The 21074-nt window shown below is 36.9% G+C and overlaps 6 protein-coding genes across 6 annotated transcripts in view; 2 read left to right on the plus strand and 4 right to left on the minus strand.

Moving 5' to 3' along the window:
• Positions 1–1495: 1495 nt before the first annotated feature.
• Positions 1496–3436, minus strand: LOC111780997 (WUSCHEL-related homeobox 9-like). Its single transcript, XM_023661391.1, has 4 exons — positions 3182–3436; positions 2303–3097; positions 1781–1995; positions 1496–1706 (listed from the first exon to the last, which is right to left on the minus strand). The coding sequence occupies exons 1-4, from the start codon at positions 3318–3320 to the stop codon at positions 1701–1703; spliced, it is 1155 nt and encodes a 384-aa protein (XP_023517159.1). The 5' UTR covers positions 3321–3436; the 3' UTR covers positions 1496–1700.
• Positions 3437–7210: 3774 nt separating this feature from the next.
• LOC111780999 (rac-like GTP-binding protein RAC13) lies at positions 7211–8657 on the minus strand. The gene is made up of 7 exons (XM_023661393.1): positions 8359–8657; positions 8186–8273; positions 8005–8114; positions 7858–7921; positions 7721–7785; positions 7592–7657; positions 7211–7517 (listed from the first exon to the last, which is right to left on the minus strand). The coding sequence occupies exons 1-7, from the start codon at positions 8455–8457 to the stop codon at positions 7416–7418; spliced, it is 594 nt and encodes a 197-aa protein (XP_023517161.1). The 5' UTR covers positions 8458–8657; the 3' UTR covers positions 7211–7415.
• Positions 8658–10598: 1941 nt separating this feature from the next.
• LOC111781000 (pathogenesis-related genes transcriptional activator PTI5-like) lies at positions 10599–11284 on the plus strand. Its single transcript, XM_023661394.1, has one exon. The coding sequence runs from the start codon at positions 10704–10706 to the stop codon at positions 11175–11177; it is 474 nt and encodes a 157-aa protein (XP_023517162.1). The 5' UTR covers positions 10599–10703; the 3' UTR covers positions 11178–11284.
• A 118-nt stretch (positions 11285–11402) lies between these two features.
• LOC111780998 (ethylene-responsive transcription factor ERF091-like) lies at positions 11403–12576 on the minus strand. The gene has a single exon (XM_023661392.1). It carries the CDS (start codon positions 12353–12355, stop codon positions 11504–11506), a length of 852 nt encoding a protein of 283 aa, XP_023517160.1. The 5' UTR covers positions 12356–12576; the 3' UTR covers positions 11403–11503.
• Positions 12577–13047: 471 nt separating this feature from the next.
• LOC111781203 (GDSL esterase/lipase At5g45950) lies at positions 13048–15060 on the minus strand. Its single transcript, XM_023661674.1, has 5 exons — positions 14526–15060; positions 14300–14430; positions 13974–14207; positions 13657–13906; positions 13048–13563 (listed from the first exon to the last, which is right to left on the minus strand). The coding sequence occupies exons 1-5, from the start codon at positions 14830–14832 to the stop codon at positions 13373–13375; spliced, it is 1113 nt and encodes a 370-aa protein (XP_023517442.1). The 5' UTR covers positions 14833–15060; the 3' UTR covers positions 13048–13372.
• Positions 15061–15986: 926 nt separating this feature from the next.
• LOC111781835 (apoptosis inhibitor 5-like protein API5) overlaps positions 15987–21074 on the plus strand; it is a 7908-nt gene continuing 2820 nt past the window's right edge. Inside the window, exons 1-10 of the mRNA XM_023662547.1 lie at positions 15987–16330; positions 16431–16592; positions 16856–16955; positions 17088–17153; positions 17464–17561; positions 17655–17729; positions 17866–18015; positions 18871–18936; positions 19033–19098; positions 20382–20492. Of these exons, the coding sequence (XP_023518315.1) occupies positions 16244–16330; positions 16431–16592; positions 16856–16955; positions 17088–17153; positions 17464–17561; positions 17655–17729; positions 17866–18015; positions 18871–18936; positions 19033–19098; positions 20382–20492 (981 nt within the window). The 5' untranslated portion in view covers positions 15987–16243. The remainder of the gene's footprint in view (positions 16331–16430; positions 16593–16855; positions 16956–17087; positions 17154–17463; positions 17562–17654; positions 17730–17865; positions 18016–18870; positions 18937–19032; positions 19099–20381; positions 20493–21074) is intronic.

Here is a 21074-nt window from a genome sequence, read left to right on the forward strand (position 1 = left end):
ACGACTGTTCTACTGCCAAAATCCAAATCCCAAATCCAAATAATACTCATTTCATCTGGATGACCTCTCTCTCTACTCTTCCAACCCCTTTTTTTCACACTCCTAAACCAAACCAAACCCAACCCACCAAAAAGTTCCCTTTTTTCTTTGTTTTTTTCTAGTCACACAAACCCCAGAAAGTTGCAGACTTGCTGCAGCAGTATAGTATTGAGGTGCAGCTGGTGGAGAAGAGGGATAATGGTACGGGGCATCATAATGATGATGATCAAAGGTGATGGGTTCATTCCTAAAAGGTATAAAAAAGAAGAGAAAGAGAGAGAGAGAGAGAGAGAGAGAGGGGGTTTGTGTTATATCAAAATCAGTCAGTCAAATATCCAATCTCACTGTTGGAAGGTGTGTGCACGTAACAAATGTTCGAAATGAAACCCTGTGGGTAATATGTGTCGTCCAACTGTTGGTTCAAATCAGCACCAGACAAAAACACTGTTCTTTTTTCTTTTTATTATTCTTCGTCTTCTTCTTCTTCTTCTTCTTCTTCTTCTTCTTCTTCTTCTTCTTCTCCCATTTCTTCGAAACATCAATTCCTTTCCCTTTCAAGACACTTCCTCTGATTCTCTGCCCCTATCTTCATTCCCTCTCTTTTCTTTTCAACTCAATCCCTAAGCCCCTCATATCCATTCTACATATTCCCTCATATCCCTTCTCTTTTCTCTTCTACCACAATACAACTTTGGCTTTCATGTGCAATCTATGCTGTAGCATTCAAATTCACACATGTTATTTGGACTTCCAACTTTCTTCAAACCAATTCACCTTCATTTATTTTTTATCTTCCCATCCAAAAACCTAAAATATAATCTAAACTTGAAGATTTGTTAGTAGCTTATCAGCATTCGTGTATACTAATTGAACGAGATGAACTTTTCTATTCCTTTACGTGCTTTTAGTAAGTTTGATTTGAACCAAGTTCGAGTGGATCATTATTTTCGCTTCAAGTTTATATCAATTTTAGTAACACTTATCTAAGGTTAATGTATAAATGAATGAAATTGAAGATTGAAGATCAAAATAGGCAAGGGCAAAACTTGGCCTTAGTAGATGCTTAAACTTGACCTTATTACACTGTTTCATTACAAGAGAGAGCTTGTTAGAGACTTCCTTTTTGATCCAAGACATTGCCAACACAGTAGCTCATACACTGGTTATTGATGCTAGGTGGATACAAGAATATCCTTTGGGGGAAACAAGCAAGAAAGCAAAAGTTATGAATTTGATAGAGAAGGCTCAGTAATTACAGCAGTTACTAAGAGAAGATAGTGGTTGAAAGTTTAAGAAGAGGTGAAGCAAAAAAGTAAGGGAAGTACAAAGCCATTTGTTTTGACCACAAACAAAGTTGGCAATTTGAACAGAAATTGAGCAGGTTTATGTTTGATTTGAAACCCAAACTGCAAAGCTAAAAAGAAGCAAAACAACCCTAAAAAGCTGGCGAATGATATCATCAAATTTGGCTCTCTTCATTTCTCATGAAACAACACATAGATATAATAAGAGGTCCATTCAAACCAAATATTCAAATTACATTGCCTCATAGATATAATAAGAGCTCTCACAAACACTCAAATTCAAACCCTAAGCTAATCATAGACCACAGCTACGTTCTTCCATTCCCTGCTGGTTCCTCCTCCACTTTCAAATCTGCTTTATATCTGCAAATACGAACACAATATCAAAACAAGAAAGGTAAAGAAGAAAGGCAAGAGAGGCATATGATGGAACTAACAAGATAATAAGAGGCGCCATGTTGGAGTGAGTGGAGAGTGAGGCCCCATTCATTAGTGAGAACAGGCTGACCAGAGGAGTGAAGCAGAACAGCTTCATCACCAAAAGCCTCCCGAACATTGAACGCACCAGAACCCACCTCGAACGCCACACCATTGATGAACACTGTTGACTTCCCTACACAGCTTTGACCTAATCCATAAACTTCACCTACACCTGCAAACACACGATCACTCCTTCTCTTCTTTTTTTAAAAAAGAAATATTTTTTTAGTGTAGGTCAAGGGTGCCTCAAAGCCATGCACACGTCCATCCAACACTACACTCATCATAACCCTATTTGTTCATATATCATAAATTTCTCTCAAGTTTACATTTTTATTTACTTTTTGAAACCCCTGTTTGCTTTACGTTTCAACCCATTTCACAAAATCCTTCCTTTTAAGAGATAAACCAAAAAGGAGAGTTACCCAAAAGTCATGCAACCATAATTGACTTAAAACTGGTTAATTTAATAACTTTACCTTGATGAATTGTATGGGAAGGAGGTGGAAGAGTGGTGAGGGCGGTGGAAATAGTGGTTGGTGGAAGAATGTTATCAGTGGAGGGAGTGAAAACAGGATGATAATTCATGAACGGAGGCGGCAACTTCACCGTGATCTTGTCCTCATCCAAATCTTTTTTTGAAGCCTCAGTTGGGTTCATAATCTCACTCAGCAACAGGCTTGTGCAAGGCCCAACAACCCCATCTTCAGGCACTTGCTGCACTACACTACAAAGCTCCGACAAGCAAAACCCTTGACTCAAATTAGAGCTTCCACCGCTGCCACCGCCGCCGGTCTGTGACGCCGGGAAGAAAAAAGGTTCAGGCAAGAGCTCGTTGGTGAGTTGTGGAAGGTAGTTCTGGGTCATTGAATTGGAGCTAAAAGTTTTGATGGGTGCTGATATTGGAGAAGATTTGTCGGAAGAAGAAGAGGAAGAACAAGTTGTGGCGGCGGTGATGGTGGCAGTGGCGATGGGAGGCATAGGAGATGGTAAAGGAGCAGTGGTGGTTTGGGAATTGTGATTATTATTGGATTTGGAGTTTTGGATATGGCGGAGTTTGCTTTTGCTTCTTGATTTTCTGTTTTGAAACCAATAAAAAACATTAGCATCACCCACTTGTCCATATTCCTGCAATTGAGCTCTAATTTTTCTAATTTCATCTCTTGGAGGATTCACCATCCCGGAATTGAAAATTGCTTCAAGAATCCGAATTTGTTCTGGTTTTGGATTCCATCTTGGTTTTGGCTCTGGACTCCTCTCTTCACACCCACCAACTGTGGACAAAAAAACACACACAAATCAATCAAATTCTAAAACATATGAACAAATAGAACACTAAATGGACCAACAAGAAGAACCTGTAGCATAAGGAGCAGATCTGAGGCAAGTGGCAGTGGAAGAAGAGAGATTTGGGTTGATGTCATGCTGCCATTGGTGGTGAGAATTGCAGGGCTTGGACTTGAACATGCTAGGCCAGTGTCTGTTTGAGGAAGCCATGAGGATAAAAAGGAATAATAACACAAACACCAGAATCAATCAAACAAACAAACAAACAAAAAGAAAGGCTTTTGGTTGCCTATGATACTCAACTCTGAACACCCTCTTCAACCTAGATGCACCATCTCCACTTTATAGCCTACTCAACTACCCTTTTTTTTTTTCTTTTTNAAAAAAAAAAAAAAAAAAAAAAAAAAAAAAAAAAAAAAGTGTCCCATCTCCCTAAGCCAACATTTAATTTGACAACAGAGATGAAAGATATAATTTTTTTAAAACCCCACAACAGGAATCGCCTGTTACAGAGTTTAAAACACAAGTGGATGAATCAAAGAAGGGTTTAGGTCAAAAGAGGAGCAAAAGTACTTGGAGCTTTTTTATTTTTAATTAAAAAAAAAAAAAAAAAACAAAAAAGTTGCTTTGGATAAGAAGCAAATGGAACAGGGGAGAAAATGGATGTTGGGGGCTAAATTAGAATCTTTCTCAGAGGGTGACAGAGAGAGAAGGGGGTGTTAAAGCCAAAGCTTCGTAACACACAGCTTTATAGAAGTGGGTTGTTCTGATAAGTTTGTATATTATGTATTTTTCAATTGAAGGGTATTAAATAGGGGAGAGGGTAAAGAAATTAAGTGCTGGGATTATTGTAATACAAAAGGTTGTTGCAAAACATAAATAAGGGGTGAGAAGAACAAGAGAAGGGCTTTTTTCAAAGTCAATAGGAATATGAATCGAAGGTCTGATTTTGATTGGAAGATGAGCATAATGGTGTTTGTGGGTAAGGCCAGTTTTGGATTGACTCGAGGGATTGTTATTTATTCTTCTCTGTTTTTATGTTTTTAATTAACTAACTCTTCACTTACCTTTTTTACAAAAATAAATAAATTGGTTTCATAAGATTGTTGGCATAGGATGATGAGGGAGTAGGCGTAGTGAAAATCGTACCATTAAGTGAAAGAGAGTTTTCACTACCAAAGCTTGCACGCAACACACACAGTGGCGGAGTGGCAGTTTGCAGAGGTAATAGACAGAGAGAAAGACATTGGATAGAACGCAAAGGAAGAAGGTTATGGGCTATGGGCTATGGGCATGCTTATTAGTATAACATTATTCTTATTACTATTACATGAATGAATTTAATGCAACATCATGGGAGTTTATAATATGACGTAAATTAGAAGGGGAGAACAAAAAGAAAGTTTCGAATTTGTGGGGGAAGATGACGAGATTAAATCCATTCCTGTCTCAAAACCCTAATCTCCACATGTGTTTGAAACCATTTCTGTTTCAACTTCCCATGCAAAAAGGAGGTGGAAATGAATTGGTGTCGCTGCAATTCCGACATGCTAACCTCATCATCCGGTGCCACCCATCTCCTCCCTTAATATATTAATCTTATCCGATGAACTATGAAGATCTATACTCTCATTTGATAATTATTTGATTTTTTTTTTTTTTGGGTTAGAAATTATTTGGATGGATTGTTATGGTTTGTTTATTTAGGCATGAATGAATAGCATTGAGAGTGAGATGTAGTAGTAGTAGGGCAATGAGAGGAGCAGAGGGGGGCCCTGGGAGTACCAAATGTGGTGTCAAAACAAAGAATCTCTCCATTTATTTGTTCAACTTCTAAGGTTCGCGTTTTTGGGAATAAGCACTCGTGACTTTTACGGGGTGGGTTGTGCGTATGTTTGGGGGAGACAGAGAGTAAAGTTAGCAGAAACTAAGGACAAAACAATTTTAGGAAGTGGAAGTGGACTTGAATTGGGTACTTAATGGCTTGGGTTTGCCACTTTTTGGTTCAATGTCTGAATCGTACAAAGGCTCCCATTCCCTTGCCCTTCCCCTTCTTTTATTAGCCCCATTTCTACACGTAATGTTGTTTGCCTTTTTCCATCCTTCTTTCATCCTCCCTTCTCAACTCTTCCCTTTGGTTTGCTTGCTTCTTAAATGGAAACCCTTCAGCCCCACCATCAATTTTCCTTCACCTCCAATTTCCTCTGGGTTTGCAACCAAATTTTGATTATTAAGGAAAAGGGGAGTGTGGTGTGGTGTGGCTAAGCTGAATTTGCGGCAGACAGAAGGAAGCCAGTAAATGCTAACGTGCATGCACTAAATACACATAACATGCTTTGATTAATTGCTTTTTCTTCACTCCCCATGCTCTTCTTCTTCTTCTTCTTCTTGCTCTTCCTCCTCCACCCTCCCAAACCACCATTACCTATATAAATATAATACCCTTTTACGCCCTAATTAATCTTCTCCATCTTCTACTGGCACTGAAACTTTTGGGACCCAACCCAATCCAAACCACCATTACAACAGCTAACACTTTTCTTTATAATCACATACCCACCTCTCATTCAATACACTCTTATAAATATTGTTTGGTTCCCCTCTTTAATCAATGTGGTATCTCACAATCCACATCCTCACGGAAATACCACTTGATGACTGGCTCTTATATCATTTATAACAGTCCAAACTCACTATTAATATATATTGTTCTCTTTACACTTTTGCTTAAAAAGGACTTCTCCTCATGTTACTATTGATGTGAAATCTTATGTACCCATTTCNTACCCTCTGGATATTCTATTTTCTATTACGGTGATTAATACCTTTTAACATTTTTTAGATATTTTATTCTCTTTGTTTTTCCTTTTTTTTTACGTATAACCTAATAATTAAGATAAATATAAGGTACATTTGCATGTTGTTCAACATTTAAAAAAAAAAAAAAAATAATAATCTAGACACTATTGATGATTTTTTGGATATTGGTAGGTGCTTGACTAACTTACACATACGTTAGGTATTTTCACGAAATTACTATCTATCTAGGATATCAAAGTTTTCAGTAAGTAGTGATCATTACTTAACTCTATTTGTTCTATGTCATTTATTATTTACGTGACTTTATTTTATCACTAGGCCAACCCGTAGACGTTATGGGATTATTAATGATTTTGTAAGTTCAATACAATCTATTTTCAAGCGCTAGAAGATTGAATCTCGACCCTTATCTCTAATTTAAAGTAGAAGCCCATTAGAGTAGCCATGATTAGTTCCGTGACAAAATATACGATTTTCAACCCTCTCTAAATATATCCTAACTATGTATCCATCAAAAAAATTTATTCTCTAAAATAAAAAAACAAGCATATTCTAAATGCATTACCAATTAGTATTAATAAAAAAAAATGATAAGAAATAAAAATATTTGTATTTTATTATATTGTATGAATTAGAAAAACATAATTATATTACAATAAACAAAAGTGTACGTTAATTAATTATCACCTACCTCCCGTAGACTTTTTATATTATAATATAATATTTATAAAAAAACTCAAAATTATATCCAATTGCTACCATATATATCCGCGCGAATCAAGGAGGCATCACCTTGGGAAATTAAAGTGTAACGATTTTCTATAAATACGTCTTAATTACATTTGCCTTTTTTTTCAAGAAAAAAGAAACCATTAAATTAATGATTAATTCCAAGAAGAAGAGAAAAAAAAAAAAAAAAANAAAAAAAAAAAAAAAAAAAAAAAAAAAAAAAAAAAAAAAAAAAAAAAAAAAAAAAAAAAAAAAAGCTACATACATGAAAGAATGCTTGTTGTTGTATTGGGATTATTAATGAAAATTTAAAATAAGAAATATAGTAAAGATAATAATATAATTATTTTAAATACTATTGTGTAACTGGGCTACCCTTTGAGGCCCAATCCAATTTTCTTATGGGCTCCTCACTAACTAATAAGNTTTTTTTTTATCGAATTTGATTCCGATTAATGCTGCCATGAGCGTGGTGGTGGGTGATGGTTGCGGCGGTGTTTGCGGCGGTAATTTACTACGTTACCGGAGCAGTTCCGAGATTAGGACAGAAATTATGGAAGTGAACCAAAATAAAGTTTAGATTTTTGAGAGATTACATCCAAAATTCTTAGCATGGAAATATGTAATATGAAGGGATGGAGCAAGAAAAAATTAGTGAACAGGGTTACTACAATGGGATTCCACAATGAACCACATTCAATAATTTTTCCCCAGCCATACAGAGAAAGTGATGGAGATGAGCGGTGTGCTTGTTTTTCAAAGCAGAGCACATGTGGTCCTCTGCTTACGAGCCTTCTTCTTCGGTCTTGGAGGCCTCAACGCTACCTTGATAGCCGCATCAAACACATTCTTAACATTCTGCACATAAAAACCAAACCACTTTCAACAACCTCCACTCTATTTTTTACCAATTTTATGGATCAATTCTGTACCTTCTGGGTTTTGGAGCTGCATTCTATGTATGTTACTGCCCCGATCATCTTCCTCAATTCCTCGCCCTAATGATCAATCCTTTAGAATAATCCAATCAAGTTTTTGTTTTTATGGTTTTGGTTCTTTACCTGAGCTGTGGTTATGGGAGATGCGCCTGGATGATCCATCAGGTATTGCCTGTCGTCTCGTAGATCTACAGTTTGTTTATCTCGTTATTTTAGTTCATGTTAGATCATCACCGAGTTCAAGTTCATACTCATCTTACCAAGCTTAGTTCCAACCAGAATGATGGGGACATTTGGAGCGTAATGTTTAAGTTCAGGAATCCACTGCAACAAGACGAATTAGCTTCATGTTATAATAAATTGGGTTTAAAACTTCATGGGAATCAAATCAGAAAGAATTAAATTACCTTCTTGAAGATGTTCTCATAACTGGCTTTGCTGATGAGAGAAAACGCCAGCAAGAAAACATCAGCTCCTCTGTAACTCAGAGGGCGGAGTCTGTTGTAATCTTCCTGTCCTGAATTTCACAACAAAAATTATAAAAACCAAATGAACAGAGAAGAACAATATTGAGTTGATTGGAATTACCAGCGGTGTCCCACAAGCCAAGATTGACAGTGCTGCCATCGACCACCACATTGGCGCTGAAGTTATCAAAAACAGTCGGAACATAATCCTACACAAAACCAAAACAAGAATGAATTGAAAACCCCAAAAGAAAGAAACCCTTTATTGGAAATAGCGAAATTGGAAATGGGTACCGTTGGAAAAGTGTTGCTGGTGTAAGAAATGAGCATACAAGTCTTGCCCACGGCGCCGTCCCCAACAGTGACGCATTTGATGAACCTGGCTGTGCTCATAATTAAGGTGTTTGTTCTGTGAATAACAGACAGAAGTTGATTTATGGAGTAGAATACTCTCTCTCTCGAGAGGGGGGGTTGGTTTTAAACGACATACAATTGTACAAAAAGGTAGGGGACAAATTAAACAGAGAGGAAAAGGTGGGCGTGGGGCTTGAACAAACAAACAAACAAACAAACTCCACCCACTTGAAACTGAAAGGGAATTCATCCAAATCGAAATGATTTGGGTTTCTTTTCCTTGAAGTGGAAGATAGGTGATGGAATTTGGGAAGAGAAAGAAAGTTGTTAGGTCGGGTGGAGGTGGTTAAGTGGGAAATGTAAGAGAGAAGGGTTGATTAGCCAAATGAAATGAAGAACATCAACATCCGAATGCAGAAAGTAGATGGTGGAGTAAAAGGGAACCAGCAGAGAAGCTGATGATAATAGATTGGAATGGGAAATTGGGTGTTAGAAGTAGGTGAAGTTCATCTTTCTGGGCTTCAGCTTTAGATTTACCAGCTCGGACAAGGCCCATCTGTAGTGTTCTTCCTAACGCACACACCCAATCAGCTCTGTGGATTTAGCCCAAAACCTGGTACAACTTTTGTGGTTCATTCTTACCTCAATTGTTCTTAGAAATTTTGAAAATTGGAAGCTATCGTATAATGGATATTTATGGATTTGTTTCATTTGGTGGTTTTTTTCCCCTGAGTTATATCACCTAATTGACATATCTTTACTAAAATCACTCATTTAATAGGCTTTTTGGTTATGATTTGCTACACTAAGTTTGCATAACCCCTAAAACTGGAGGTCAATAAAAGACGGTGCAAGATACACTCTCGAGGGAGCTTGGATACTCTACTATCTTCTTCTCAATTTCAGTAGCTGACACATCGAGTTCTCCTAATACTTGTTCTTCAATGATTTTAGTATAGAGGGTTAGTGCGCTTCAAGATTGATTTGAGTTTAGGAGGATGAGCCATGCCCGATCATATATGTAGTGAAACAATTTGTATTATACTATCCTATAGTCACGGAGCCAATAACTTAAGTTTATTTGATTTAAGCTACATAACATATCCTGGACACTTTTGTTATTTTCGTAAAATATTTGTTCCTACTGCAAATGTCTTCAAAGACAAATACAAACATTACCAGAAACCATGTTTTTTTTTTTCATTTGAAGAGTCCACCTTGAAACTTCTCGAGTCTAACACGTCTAAGTGAAGACAATTTGGAGCATTATAATGAAAAATGCATATAGTTGGTAATGACGAAAATACTTTTCTACGACCACATTTATGGTCCAAATTTGCAATTTTTTATTTATTTTTTTTTTTTTTTTGTTTTCATTATCTTTTACAAGAAGCTAGTTTACAAAATGGATGGTAAAGATTAGGGAATTAATGATGTCTAATTTGGTCAAAGCACGTGAATCAATTACTGGTCTTGGGAGAGAATCCATATTTTCGTTGTTCAAAAGGGTTTAGGACTCTTCCTCGTGTGGTTGATTTAGTTTCTTTTAATTTTTAATTTTTAATTCTTAACACCAAAATATTGTTCATAATGGTTGAAAAGTCAAAGGTGGTGGGGGACGATCAAATATTAATCCAATCATTAATTACAATCTACAGCTAATTTCAAACATTAACATAAAATTTTAAGGAAATAATTCAATATAATCCTTTTTAAAAAAAAAAAATTAATGGGTTTTTATATTGGAAGATATATAAAAGAGACAGGTTACATAAATGGCAACAAAAATATTAAATAATTAATAATAAATTTAAATTCAGACAGACGTAATCGCACAAGAGGCGTGTCCGCTTGCCTCTCTTCGCGTTTTGGTCGTCAAAGTCAATAAACATTCTCCATCTGTGACATGTTAATTTCCGAAATTGCCCCTTTCTTTATCCCGAGGGAAAAGCATACATTTTATTTAATTTTATTAAAACTATTCACTTATGTGATATTAGCATTTAATTTAGGGGAATTATTTTGATTTAGTGATATTAATAATAAAAAAAGATTTAAGATTTTTGTTTGAGAAAGTAAGGGCAAAAAAGGAAGTGAGCCACCAACCCAAATGTACAAAAAGCAGTCAATTTGAAAAGGCATTTTCGAGGGAGCTTCGAGTTATTGGCAAGAGAAATAAAATAGGGAACCGAACCAACTGGGTTTGGTCCTTAGCCACCGAAATCCCCTCTTTCAAATTCGCCTCCATAACATTTAGACCTTTTCACCTCAGCCTTAAGCCAGCCATGGTTTTAGCTTCCCATTCCGATTTGCCTTTTAATGAGAACGATTCTCAAGATATGGTCATTTACCAAGTTCTGAACCAACCCATGTCTTCCCATAACTCTACTACCCTTCCCTCCGACGACCAGCCCAAAACCAACGCCGCCCCTCGCCATCACAATTCCGCTGCTGGAGGCATTGCCAAGAAGCACTACAGAGGAGTCCGCCGACGTCCCTGGGGAAAATACGCAGCCGAGATACGTGACTCCACGCGGCAAGGCGTGCGCGTCTGGCTTGGCACCTTCGCTACCGCTGAGGAGGCTGCTTTGGCTTATGATAGAGCCGCTTTCAATATGAGAGGCCCTAAAGCGCTTCTCAATTTCCCGCCGGAGGTCGTTGCAGCGGCGGCGGCAGCGGAGACGACGACGACGACACCTCCGCCGAGTGGTAGTAGCTCGAGATCAGAATCAGAATCAGTTAGAAGAGCTGATGAATAGAAATTGGCTAAAAGTTTGTTATTTTACTTCCTAATTACCATCGATTGTTTGTTGTTGTTGCTGCTGCTGCTGCTTTTAATGTGTATATTTGAAGTTTTGATTGTTAATTACGGTTTGGGAAGTAGAACAAAAGAACACAAATTTGATTGGAGCTTATGATGTTTTGGTTTAGGAAGATTAAAATTAATGATGGTAATCATAAACAATAATGGATATCACAAATTGAAATATGTTCTTGGGATTTTTTTCCCCTTTCTGCTGGTCTACTTAGTGACAAAAACCTTGCCGTTACCAATCAAACTAGATGGATCTTAGACAAGACGATATCATAAAGAAGACATCAAGTTGTCCAAATAATCACTCCCCAAGTCTTGAAACTCGAACACGTCGAAATCATTGTAGAACATGTTGGTCTTTCTCTTCACCGTTGGATGTTCGAATTCCATGTCGTTGAAATTGAGATTATCTTCCCATTCCCTTGTCGTTCGCTTGCCGATGATCGACGAACTTCCGTGGCTGCCTAATTGTGAGTAAGAAGCAGAGTCGTCATGTCCTTGAAAAGAAGGCATGAGATTATCCAAATGATCAATATTTGTTGACGAATGCATTCCCATAGCTTCAACAACAGTGTCAACAGGGAAATTGAGATGTGCCTTTGGACCTCTAATCCTCAGTGCAGCTTTGTCATAAGCCAATGCAGCTTCCTCAGCTGTATTGAAAGTCCCAAGCCAAACCCGAGCACCTTTTCGCGACGAATCTCGAATTTCCGCTGCATATTTCCCCCACGGTCGTCTCCTCACACCCCGGTAGTGTTTCGTCGCCACCGCTGTCTCCACTCGTGTACTATCAACAACAAAACCAGAATGATGAACTGGGGAGCTCTCCAAATTGTCATGAAAAGATTGGTGTGTATTGGAAGCAGGAACAATCCCATGAAGAAGCTCCTCCCATGCGTCAGCTCCCATGGATATCCATCTTCCAAGACTTGGTAGCCTTTCAAGAACCTCCATGGATCCATCTCCACAACAAAGACTTGGTAGCTCTGTCCAAGACTTGTTTAATCCAGAACCACCACTTCTTGTTCCTCCTCCATGTCCATCCAATCCATTCTCACCAATAAAATTCGCCCAAACATTCTCCAAGATTGCTTCAGATTTATCCTGTTGGATGATAGCCATCAACACCAATTATAAAAACTCAAAAACACAGATCTCACACGAATTAATGAAGTAAGAGAAGAAGATAAGAGTCATTGGGAACAGAGCTATATAAATAAACCCCCATGTGAAATTAATACACGTCAACTTATGTGCAATCCCACTCCATTCCATCATAAACACAAGGAAACTTGCCCTTCAATCCACTAATCACCTAAATTAACGGCTAAGTAATTTGGGGTTTTTGATTAATTTAAACCTCCTTCAATTGACTTCTGCAGTTTCCATCTAATCATTGAGTTAGGGTTTATCCTAATTGAAAAGCCCTTCTGGAACTCAAGATTCAGCACATCTTAAACAGAGAAGCAAACCAGAAAGAAAAAAGCTGGATACAACGTGTTTTGGTTTGTGGAACCTCATCATTGGATCTTATTTTCAATGCAAAAATCCCCAAGTTTTTACAAGAACCAGCGTTAGAGATTTCCCTTGACCCCTAATGACGGTGTAACGTAATTTAGAAGGGAATTAAATGCTTTATGTAGCTCTGAAAAAGAGGAGCGTTTGAAATTGGAAGGTGTTTCCTTTAAAATAATGCTATACATTTCTTAACAGAGCAATAAGCGAGTTGACATTATCATTGGGTTTCCCAAATTCCAAGGTACAATTCAAGAACAACAACCCCTTTCAGACTCAGACATTCCTTTTACGGAGAATTTAAAATTTCCAAGACATGTTCTTTATAAATATTCAAAATTGTTGGAGTTGAAAGCATGAACAGAGGAGCCAGGAGGAAGAAAACGGTGGAATATGATTATTACAGATATAATAAAGAAAAGGAATTTAGAGTATTGAGTTCAATGTATAAATTAAGGAAGCAAGACAAGTTATGTAATTTGTTGAAGGAATTGAACATTTCCTGTGTACCAGCTGACTGACTTTGACATTGTATTGGTGAGCTGAACCCATACATTGGGCGCGTTGAATAAGCAGATGGGTATCAAGTTTCAAACTATGGATATGCAAAAGAATGGAAGAAAACTAGGATAGAATGTCTTGTGCAACAGATTGAATGGCTTTGGCGGCTAAGATTTTGTACATGTTCTGGGAGGGATGAACAGCGTCCCAAAACACGTAGCTTTGTGGGTCACTGCACGTGGTTGAGCCTTTGCATGTCTCGCCAAATTCAACCAATCCCGTCCCGCAGCACCCCTTCGCTGTTTCCCTTAAACCTGTGCCCACATTTCCAAACACACACACACCTTCTAGTTTGAGACCATACAAAAATTGGAAGGGAACACAAAAATTGAGTATTGTTTGAGTACCATAGGCGGTGGGGTTATCGACAGCGTCTTGAACGATGGCATAAGCATCGACAAAGCTAGTGAGCAACCCCAAGTTTGCTTCCATAGCTGCCAATTTCAGCTTGATCTTTGCATTGAATGCGTAGGCTGCTCTGTTGAAGGTTGTGGAACATGTCGTGATCTGATTGGTTATGGTTCTCACAACTGGCATGCACCCCAATGGCGGTACTCCCACAACCACTAGCCGTCTAATTCCTAATCTATGCATCACCTGCAACTCACCATGGTTAAGAACATCAACAAAACATTAAATACTGTCAAGGACAGAGGAGAGAGACCTCGACGTTATGAGACATGGAAGACACCAAGAAATTCTGGTATTGATCCAAGCTGAATTGCTTGCGGCGTTGGGGCTCCAAGAAGTAGTTTTCGAGGAAGTCGTTTGTGCCCATGCTGAGGACAACAATGGCGTTTCTGATTATGTTCTCTGCTTTGTCGTGGCCGACCAGTCGGGATAAATGGATTTTGTAGTGCATGAAGTACTCCAACTGCTTTGGAAGTGACAGCACTTTCTGAACAGAGCTTTATAAGTTAGTCGAAAATCGTACAAGGTTGTTAAACGAAATTAAGAACAGAGAAAAGATGGTGTTTTTGTTTTGTTTACAGATAAGTTGGCGGTGAGATCATCGTAGCCTGAAGAAGCAGAAGCAAAGCTAACGCCATGCAAGAGATCGATTGGCTTCAAAGTTCTGTCCAGAAATGCTGGCACTGTTTCTCCAAATCCCATCGCCTCAGCTGTAATGTCCATTAAAATCATCATTTCAAAAGCTGGGTTCAATAAAAATTGAAACTTGAACGTACGATTTTAAGAAGAAAAAGTGGTTAATTACCAATGAAGTCAGTGGCGAGCCTTCCATCGCAGAACCTCCCAGTTGGGCGAGCATTAAAGAAATCCTTCCCATAAGGAGGGAAATTACTCTTGACGTTCGTGGAAAGAACATTGTTGTTCCCAGGATCAACGCTAGAATCCCCAAACACCAACAAGCTCGTCACATTATACTTGGACGCCAATTTCCTCAACTGCTGCACATTCACCTCTGCAATTTCCTTCCCCTCCATAAATGGCGGACAAAAACCAATCCCCATTATGAATAACAATAGCACAGCATTCTTAACCCTCGTCCCCATAATTTCCATCTTCAAGAATCAAGAAAGCTCGTCGTTTTTTTGTATGGTTGTTTTCCTGGGAATTCCCCGCTCGACCCAGTTGTTTAAATAGGGAAAAAGATCAGATCTTGGCTCCTAGACATTACCCGACAATTGGTTGAAGGGAATTTAAGAGCATGGAGAGGAATGGCTTGTAAGTTGGTCGGTCGAAAATGGATGAGCAAGCATGTGCTTGCGTCCTGATTGATTTGTAGCAGAGAATTTAATTTTTAGGTGAGAGTGGATGTGGAAAGCAGTTGAGCTTAATTTATTGAGCCTGCCGTCTATTTTCTTATCTTCACAGCATTGCCAATAATTTGAACATTAAATGTATATAGTGTATATGCTTTTTATTTCCTCTCTCTAATCATATTCATCAAATTACATCAATTTTGATGTTTGTATGATTCTATTCAAATCCCTGATTTGTAATTATGGTTTATCTAACTTTTATTTTGTTGCCTTTTTAGCGCCAATATTGGTTTCTGAGCATATTCTTTTTAGTGGGCTTGAAGATTACAAGGCAAGAGGAACCGAAGCAACTCCGCGTGCTGTTATATGAACACTATTCTCCATAATAGCATGATATTGTCCACTTTGAGCATAAACTCTCGTATCTTTGGTTTGTGCTTTCCCTAAACTCACCCCAATGGAGAGAGTATTTTTTTTATTATAAACTCATGATCATTCCCTAAATTAGCTCAATGTGAGACTTTCATCATTCAACCCATACTTCACCATGTCTTATTATAAAGAATTTGCAGAGAGCTAAGAATTTGGTGCTTATTCAAGGTGATATTGTGCTTACAAGTAAGCTCACTGATGCCGGGGCATAATGGCTTTTGGAGGCCACCCAATCCTTCTATCTCGACCATGCCCATGTTATGATTTATGTTTTGATATATATATATATATATATATATTTTTTGTATCAAATACTTGGGGAAGGAAGAAATTATTACAATTATTCTCCTATTTTTTTAATTAAAATTTTATTTATTTCTTTAGAGAGTGAGAAATATTATTTTTATTCTATTAATTAATATGCAAATTGTTGAGGATAATGTTATAAAACTCCTGGACACCGCGTTTATAAAAATGGAAACTTTAGAGGTCAAAACGGTGTGTTTTAGAGGGCAGGAGACGCCGTCGTTTAAGTAAGCCGCTACTGAGTATGAGCAGATCAAAAATGTCTCGGACACGGACAGCCCTTTTCCCTGGCTTTTCTCTCAACCCTTCAAAACTCTGAGGCGAACTCTTTCACTTAACCCTTCGAAGCTCTCTGGTTCTTCTTCCCTAAGCTCCTTCTCACACTTTCACTGCCCCATTTCTGCAACTACAAGTTTCCTGCCATTTGTCATTCTTTCAGAATCCGCAGTTTCAGTTTCCAGAGTTAGCGCCAATGAGTGAGCCCTCCGAAGATGTCCAACACATCGACAATCTCTATGAGTTCAGCGAGCGTCTCAACAAAGCGGAGGACAAGTCCCAGGTCTTCTGATCATTTTCACTTTCCTTCTCCTTCTTTAAGAAACTTGAATATGTGGGGCGGGTCTTGATTTTGGGAGTAACTCTCTTGGCCTTTGTTACAGAATGTGAAAGATTATCAAGGGATTATAGATGCGGCGAAAACGAGTACCAAAGCCAAGCAATTGGCCGCTCAACTCATTCCTAGGTTCTTCAAGTTTTTTCCCACCCTTTCTGGTCCTGCCATCGACGCCCATATTGATCTGATTGAAGAAGAGGAGCTGGCGGTTCGTATATTTTGGACTTCCCAATCCATTTTACTTATCTTTTCTAGCTGCTAAACTTTGTCGAAGAAGGAAGTCATAGAAACAAGGGAATTTAATAGCTTATAATTTCTAAACTTTGTCTGCTTTATTGGTTATTAGGCGTTTCTAGGGCAGTTCTCCGCTCTCGTCGTAATGAATTTTCTACACATTTCTTGAGCTGGTTTTGTTAGGTGCTTTATGAACGTTCTATTTATAAGGTTTCTTCTATTTATATGACTATGCAGATACGAGTTCAGGCAATTCGAGGACTTCCTCTTTTCTGCAAGGATACACCAGAAAATATAGGCAAAATTGTTGACATTCTTGTTCAAATTCTTGCATCGGGTAAATTATTGCTCAGAGACGTAGTCTTATTTAATTTGTTCAAAAAAAAAAAAAAAAAAAAAGAAAAAGAAAAAAAGAAACTATAGTCTTATCCAATTGGAAATCTGATTTTAGTAATCTTTAATGTTTTAGAGGAATTTGTGGAGCGCGATGCTGTCCATAGAGCTCTAATGGCTCTCTTGAGGCAGGATGTTAAAGGTATGTTCTAAATACTATGATCTGATTTTCATTCTTTTTAGAGTACATGAAGATTCGTACACAGTTTAACCTTTGATCAACTATACTATAAGCTAGACCGATGATCTTAGTTTTCAGTAGCACTATTGTGAATTTTCTTCTTCTGTGTTTAAAATGGTGGATTAATGAAGTCTCAGCCTTTTTTCCTTTTTGGATGGGAACTTATGTTCCCTCGTATTAAAATTTTCAAATTAATCGTGAATTAATTACCTAACTCTCTTTTGTTTCATCAATGCACTTATCATCTCATTGTATGTATGTGATGTTGCAGCTTCATTGTCAGCCTTGTTTAAGCATATTGGAAGTGTTGATGAACCAACTACAGATGAAGTTATTCGTGAGAAGGTCCTAAGCTTTATTAGAGATAAGGTTCGGTAGAGATATGAGCAGTGTCATTTGCAGCTATTATTTGTTATTATTTCGTACTTGTTAGTGGATCCCGATCTTCCTTTTTATTTTTAGGTTTTTCCAGTTAAAACTGAACTCTTGAAGCCCCAAGAGGAAATGGAGAGACACATAACAGATTTGATAAAAAAGGTAAACTTGATAAAATGCTTAGTCTATTTAATGCTTTTTTATTCCTTTGGCTGTTAATCCATTCTGAGTAAAGCTCAGGTTTGATTTTATTACTCTACTAGAGGATGAGCAAGTAATGTAATTCCGCTTATTTCAGAGTTTGGAAGATGTGACTGGAGCCGAGTTTAGAATGTTTATGGACTTCTTAAAAAGTTTGGGGATATTTGGAGAAAAAGCCCCACCAGAGAGATTGAAGGAACTTATTGGAATCATTGAAGGGCAAGCTGATTTAGATTCTCAGTTCAATGTGAGTAGCTATTGCTTGTACTAACATTTTCACAGTTGCGAATTATTAATTGCAAACTAAATATATAGTGATGCATGCAGATTTCTTTGCATTTTCATCCTGCGTCACTCTGTAATAAAATCCTTCCAACTATCATGTGTGCCTAATGCATTGATTTGTTGCATTTATAGATTATTTATTTATTTATTTTTAATATTGGTTCCTAAATTTAGTAGCAGTACAATTTGAGGAATATGTGACATTATTTATGTTTTCCATCCTATGCTCAAACATTCTGGTAGGAGTTTTCATGTTGAGGATGTGTCTAGACAACGCCATTCACCCTATGTATAAAGTGATGTTCAGTTTTAATTCGTTCAGATTGTTAAAACAGATGGTTTCAATAGCAAAGTAGAGGTGAAATAGTTTTAGTTTGATCAGTATCCTTCTTTTGGAAACTTGAAAAGGGTGTGACTTTTTAATTACCAGTTCTGTGTTGGGAAGCTTTATGAATCTTGAGTGTGAAGTTTCACGACCATGAGTCTATTGCAATATTAATTAGATTAATTGCATTTTGGATGGGAAACAATTTCGTTGATGATAATTGTGTTTAGGACTTAAGTGAGAAGCATGTTTCTATTTGAAATATTGGAATAGGAACATGATCTTTTTCTTGCGAATGCTTTGGATACGCTACAGTATTTAGTGATTTTGCTTTGTCTGAGTTAAAATATTATCTTGCTGGCCACTATCTTGTTACTGAGTTAGTATCAACATTATTCTTTTTGATATTGGGAATCAAAATTTTCCCCAGTTCTTTTTCATTTTAATTATCCTTCCTATTCGTTACATTCATCAAGTGGCGTTTTAATGCAGGTTTCAGATGCAGATCATATTGATAGGTTGATATCATGCCTTTTTATGGCTGTTCCTTTTGTTGTGGTATGTACATTTTTTACCTTTTATATAAGTGAGCGATGATTTCACCATGTTCCCAAATATTTTTGTGAGACCGCTTACCTCTCATGCGATACACAGAGGGGTGCGTCAAGTTGCAAGTTCCTCAGCTATTTGGACAAGCATGTTATTCCAGTTTTAGAGAAGGTAATAATAATTTCGGTATTTCTCTCTCATTAAAATCTACTTTTTTGTAGTAAAAGAACAACCATCTAAAATCCAGGTCTGGTTTATTAGGCAATAATATTTTATTTTAAGTCCCCTTCCTTATGTTTCTAGTTTTGGCATATGGTTGTTTTTATTTGACTATGCACCATGATTGGCCTAGTGATTATTGCGACGAGTGAAAACGTGAATGAGCTTAAAAGAAATTGGTTCAAACCATGGTGACCATCTTCTTAGGATTTAAAATCTTATGAGCTTCTCTGTCAACCAAAGTAATACCTCTAGGAAGGTGGTTGTCAAATTTTTTTAAAATATGTCAATGAATACTGTTTTAGAAACTGTATGTACAAATTTAATTTTTCATCACGACTCTATTGGCTGAGGTAAGAACACTTCGCTGCTTTGTGGATTTGAAGATTGGACTATATGAAATTTAACATTCTGCTCTATCTAAAAAAAAAAAAAAAAAAAGGTTTTTCTTTCTTGATATGTTTGCATTCGGGCATATTGCAAGGTTTTGATGACCATGTGAAAAAAGTTATCAGGATGGGATGGCAATTATATTTTAGGTTTAAAATATCTTTTTCCCCTAACGATATTTAGAAATACTTGCATACGTTTCATATTTCTTTGTGATTTTCATTTGCAAGCAAGAAAGAGTTTTTGAACCAACATGTTCTGTTACTTATTGGTTTTTTTGTCCATCGTAACCATTTTTCTTTTTCAGAAAAAACTAAATAAAATAAGAAACAGCGAGATGACGTAGCTTTTTTTTTTTTAAATAAACCTTTTTTTCCTGCACATTTACTGGTGTAAGTATGTGGTACTCTTTAATATTATTTTGCATTGGACCTTTTAACACATTGTCGGTTTAGAAATAAAAAATACATGAAGAGTAAAGAACTGAGAAAACAATCTTTGAAAGATATAACTGTTCCATCTTTCATCTCAAGAATGCAGAATAATCGATGCTGAGATCCTGTGGCACCGAGTTTATTTATTTATTTGAGCAGGTGCACTGAGTAATTTATAAATATACATAAATTTATATTTTCCAATTAATTTTTTAACTATATACTTTTAGACGAAAAATAGAACATTTCTTTTCCTTTGAAAGGAAATGTCTTATTCAATTCAATGGCTGCCTTCCTATTTATAAGAAATCTCCACCATTCAATCTTATTCCTTACCGAAGTTGGTGTCCTGTTAATTTTCCCTATACCGGAAATTTGATCTTCTAATCTTTTGTGCATTCTGCTTTTCAGCTGCCTGAGGAACGCAAGCTGGATTTGCTTAAAGCGCTTGCAGAATTTTCACCATACACCACACCTCAAGATTCACGTCAATTTCTTCCATCCATTGTTCAACTATTGAAGGTTAATCCGCACTCCCCTCTTTTTTAACAATGATTGTAGAGGAGATGTGAGCATATGTTTGGAGTGGACTAGGGATCATTGTTTTCGTAAAGTGTGCCTCTATAGAAAGCCCAGTAAATGGTACTTTGCTTTAAATAGTCGGTTGCCCTCCTGAGGTATGCTCTGTCCCATGGTGCTCCTCAGTATTCAATTTTTTTAACAAAGAAATTAAATAAAATTTTCAAAAACCTTATTTCCGCTAACAATTTCCATACAAAAGTTATAATTTCTTAAATATTTCATTATCATATTATGAATAATATCATTTTGTTTTTCATATTTAAGCACTTATTGATATTTTTGCACTTAACGCTCAATCCTAGAAGAATTTTTCACTTCAGTACTCTCATGCTCTAAAAAGCTGTGTGAGATAATGTCTCCTATGGTTTTTTTTTTTTAAGAAACAATTTCATTGATGGTATGAAATTACAAAGAGGGGCAAAACCCCTATCCAAGTGAGTTACATAAAACCTTTCATTTGAATAAGAGATTTAAAAAAAGAAAAAGAAACAAAATTATAGAATGAAAAAAAAAAAAAAAAAA

This window comes from Cucurbita pepo, chromosome LG19, assembly GCF_002806865.2.
Source record: "Cucurbita pepo subsp. pepo cultivar mu-cu-16 chromosome LG19, ASM280686v2, whole genome shotgun sequence".
NCBI lineage: Eukaryota > Viridiplantae > Streptophyta > Magnoliopsida > Cucurbitales > Cucurbitaceae > Cucurbita > Cucurbita pepo.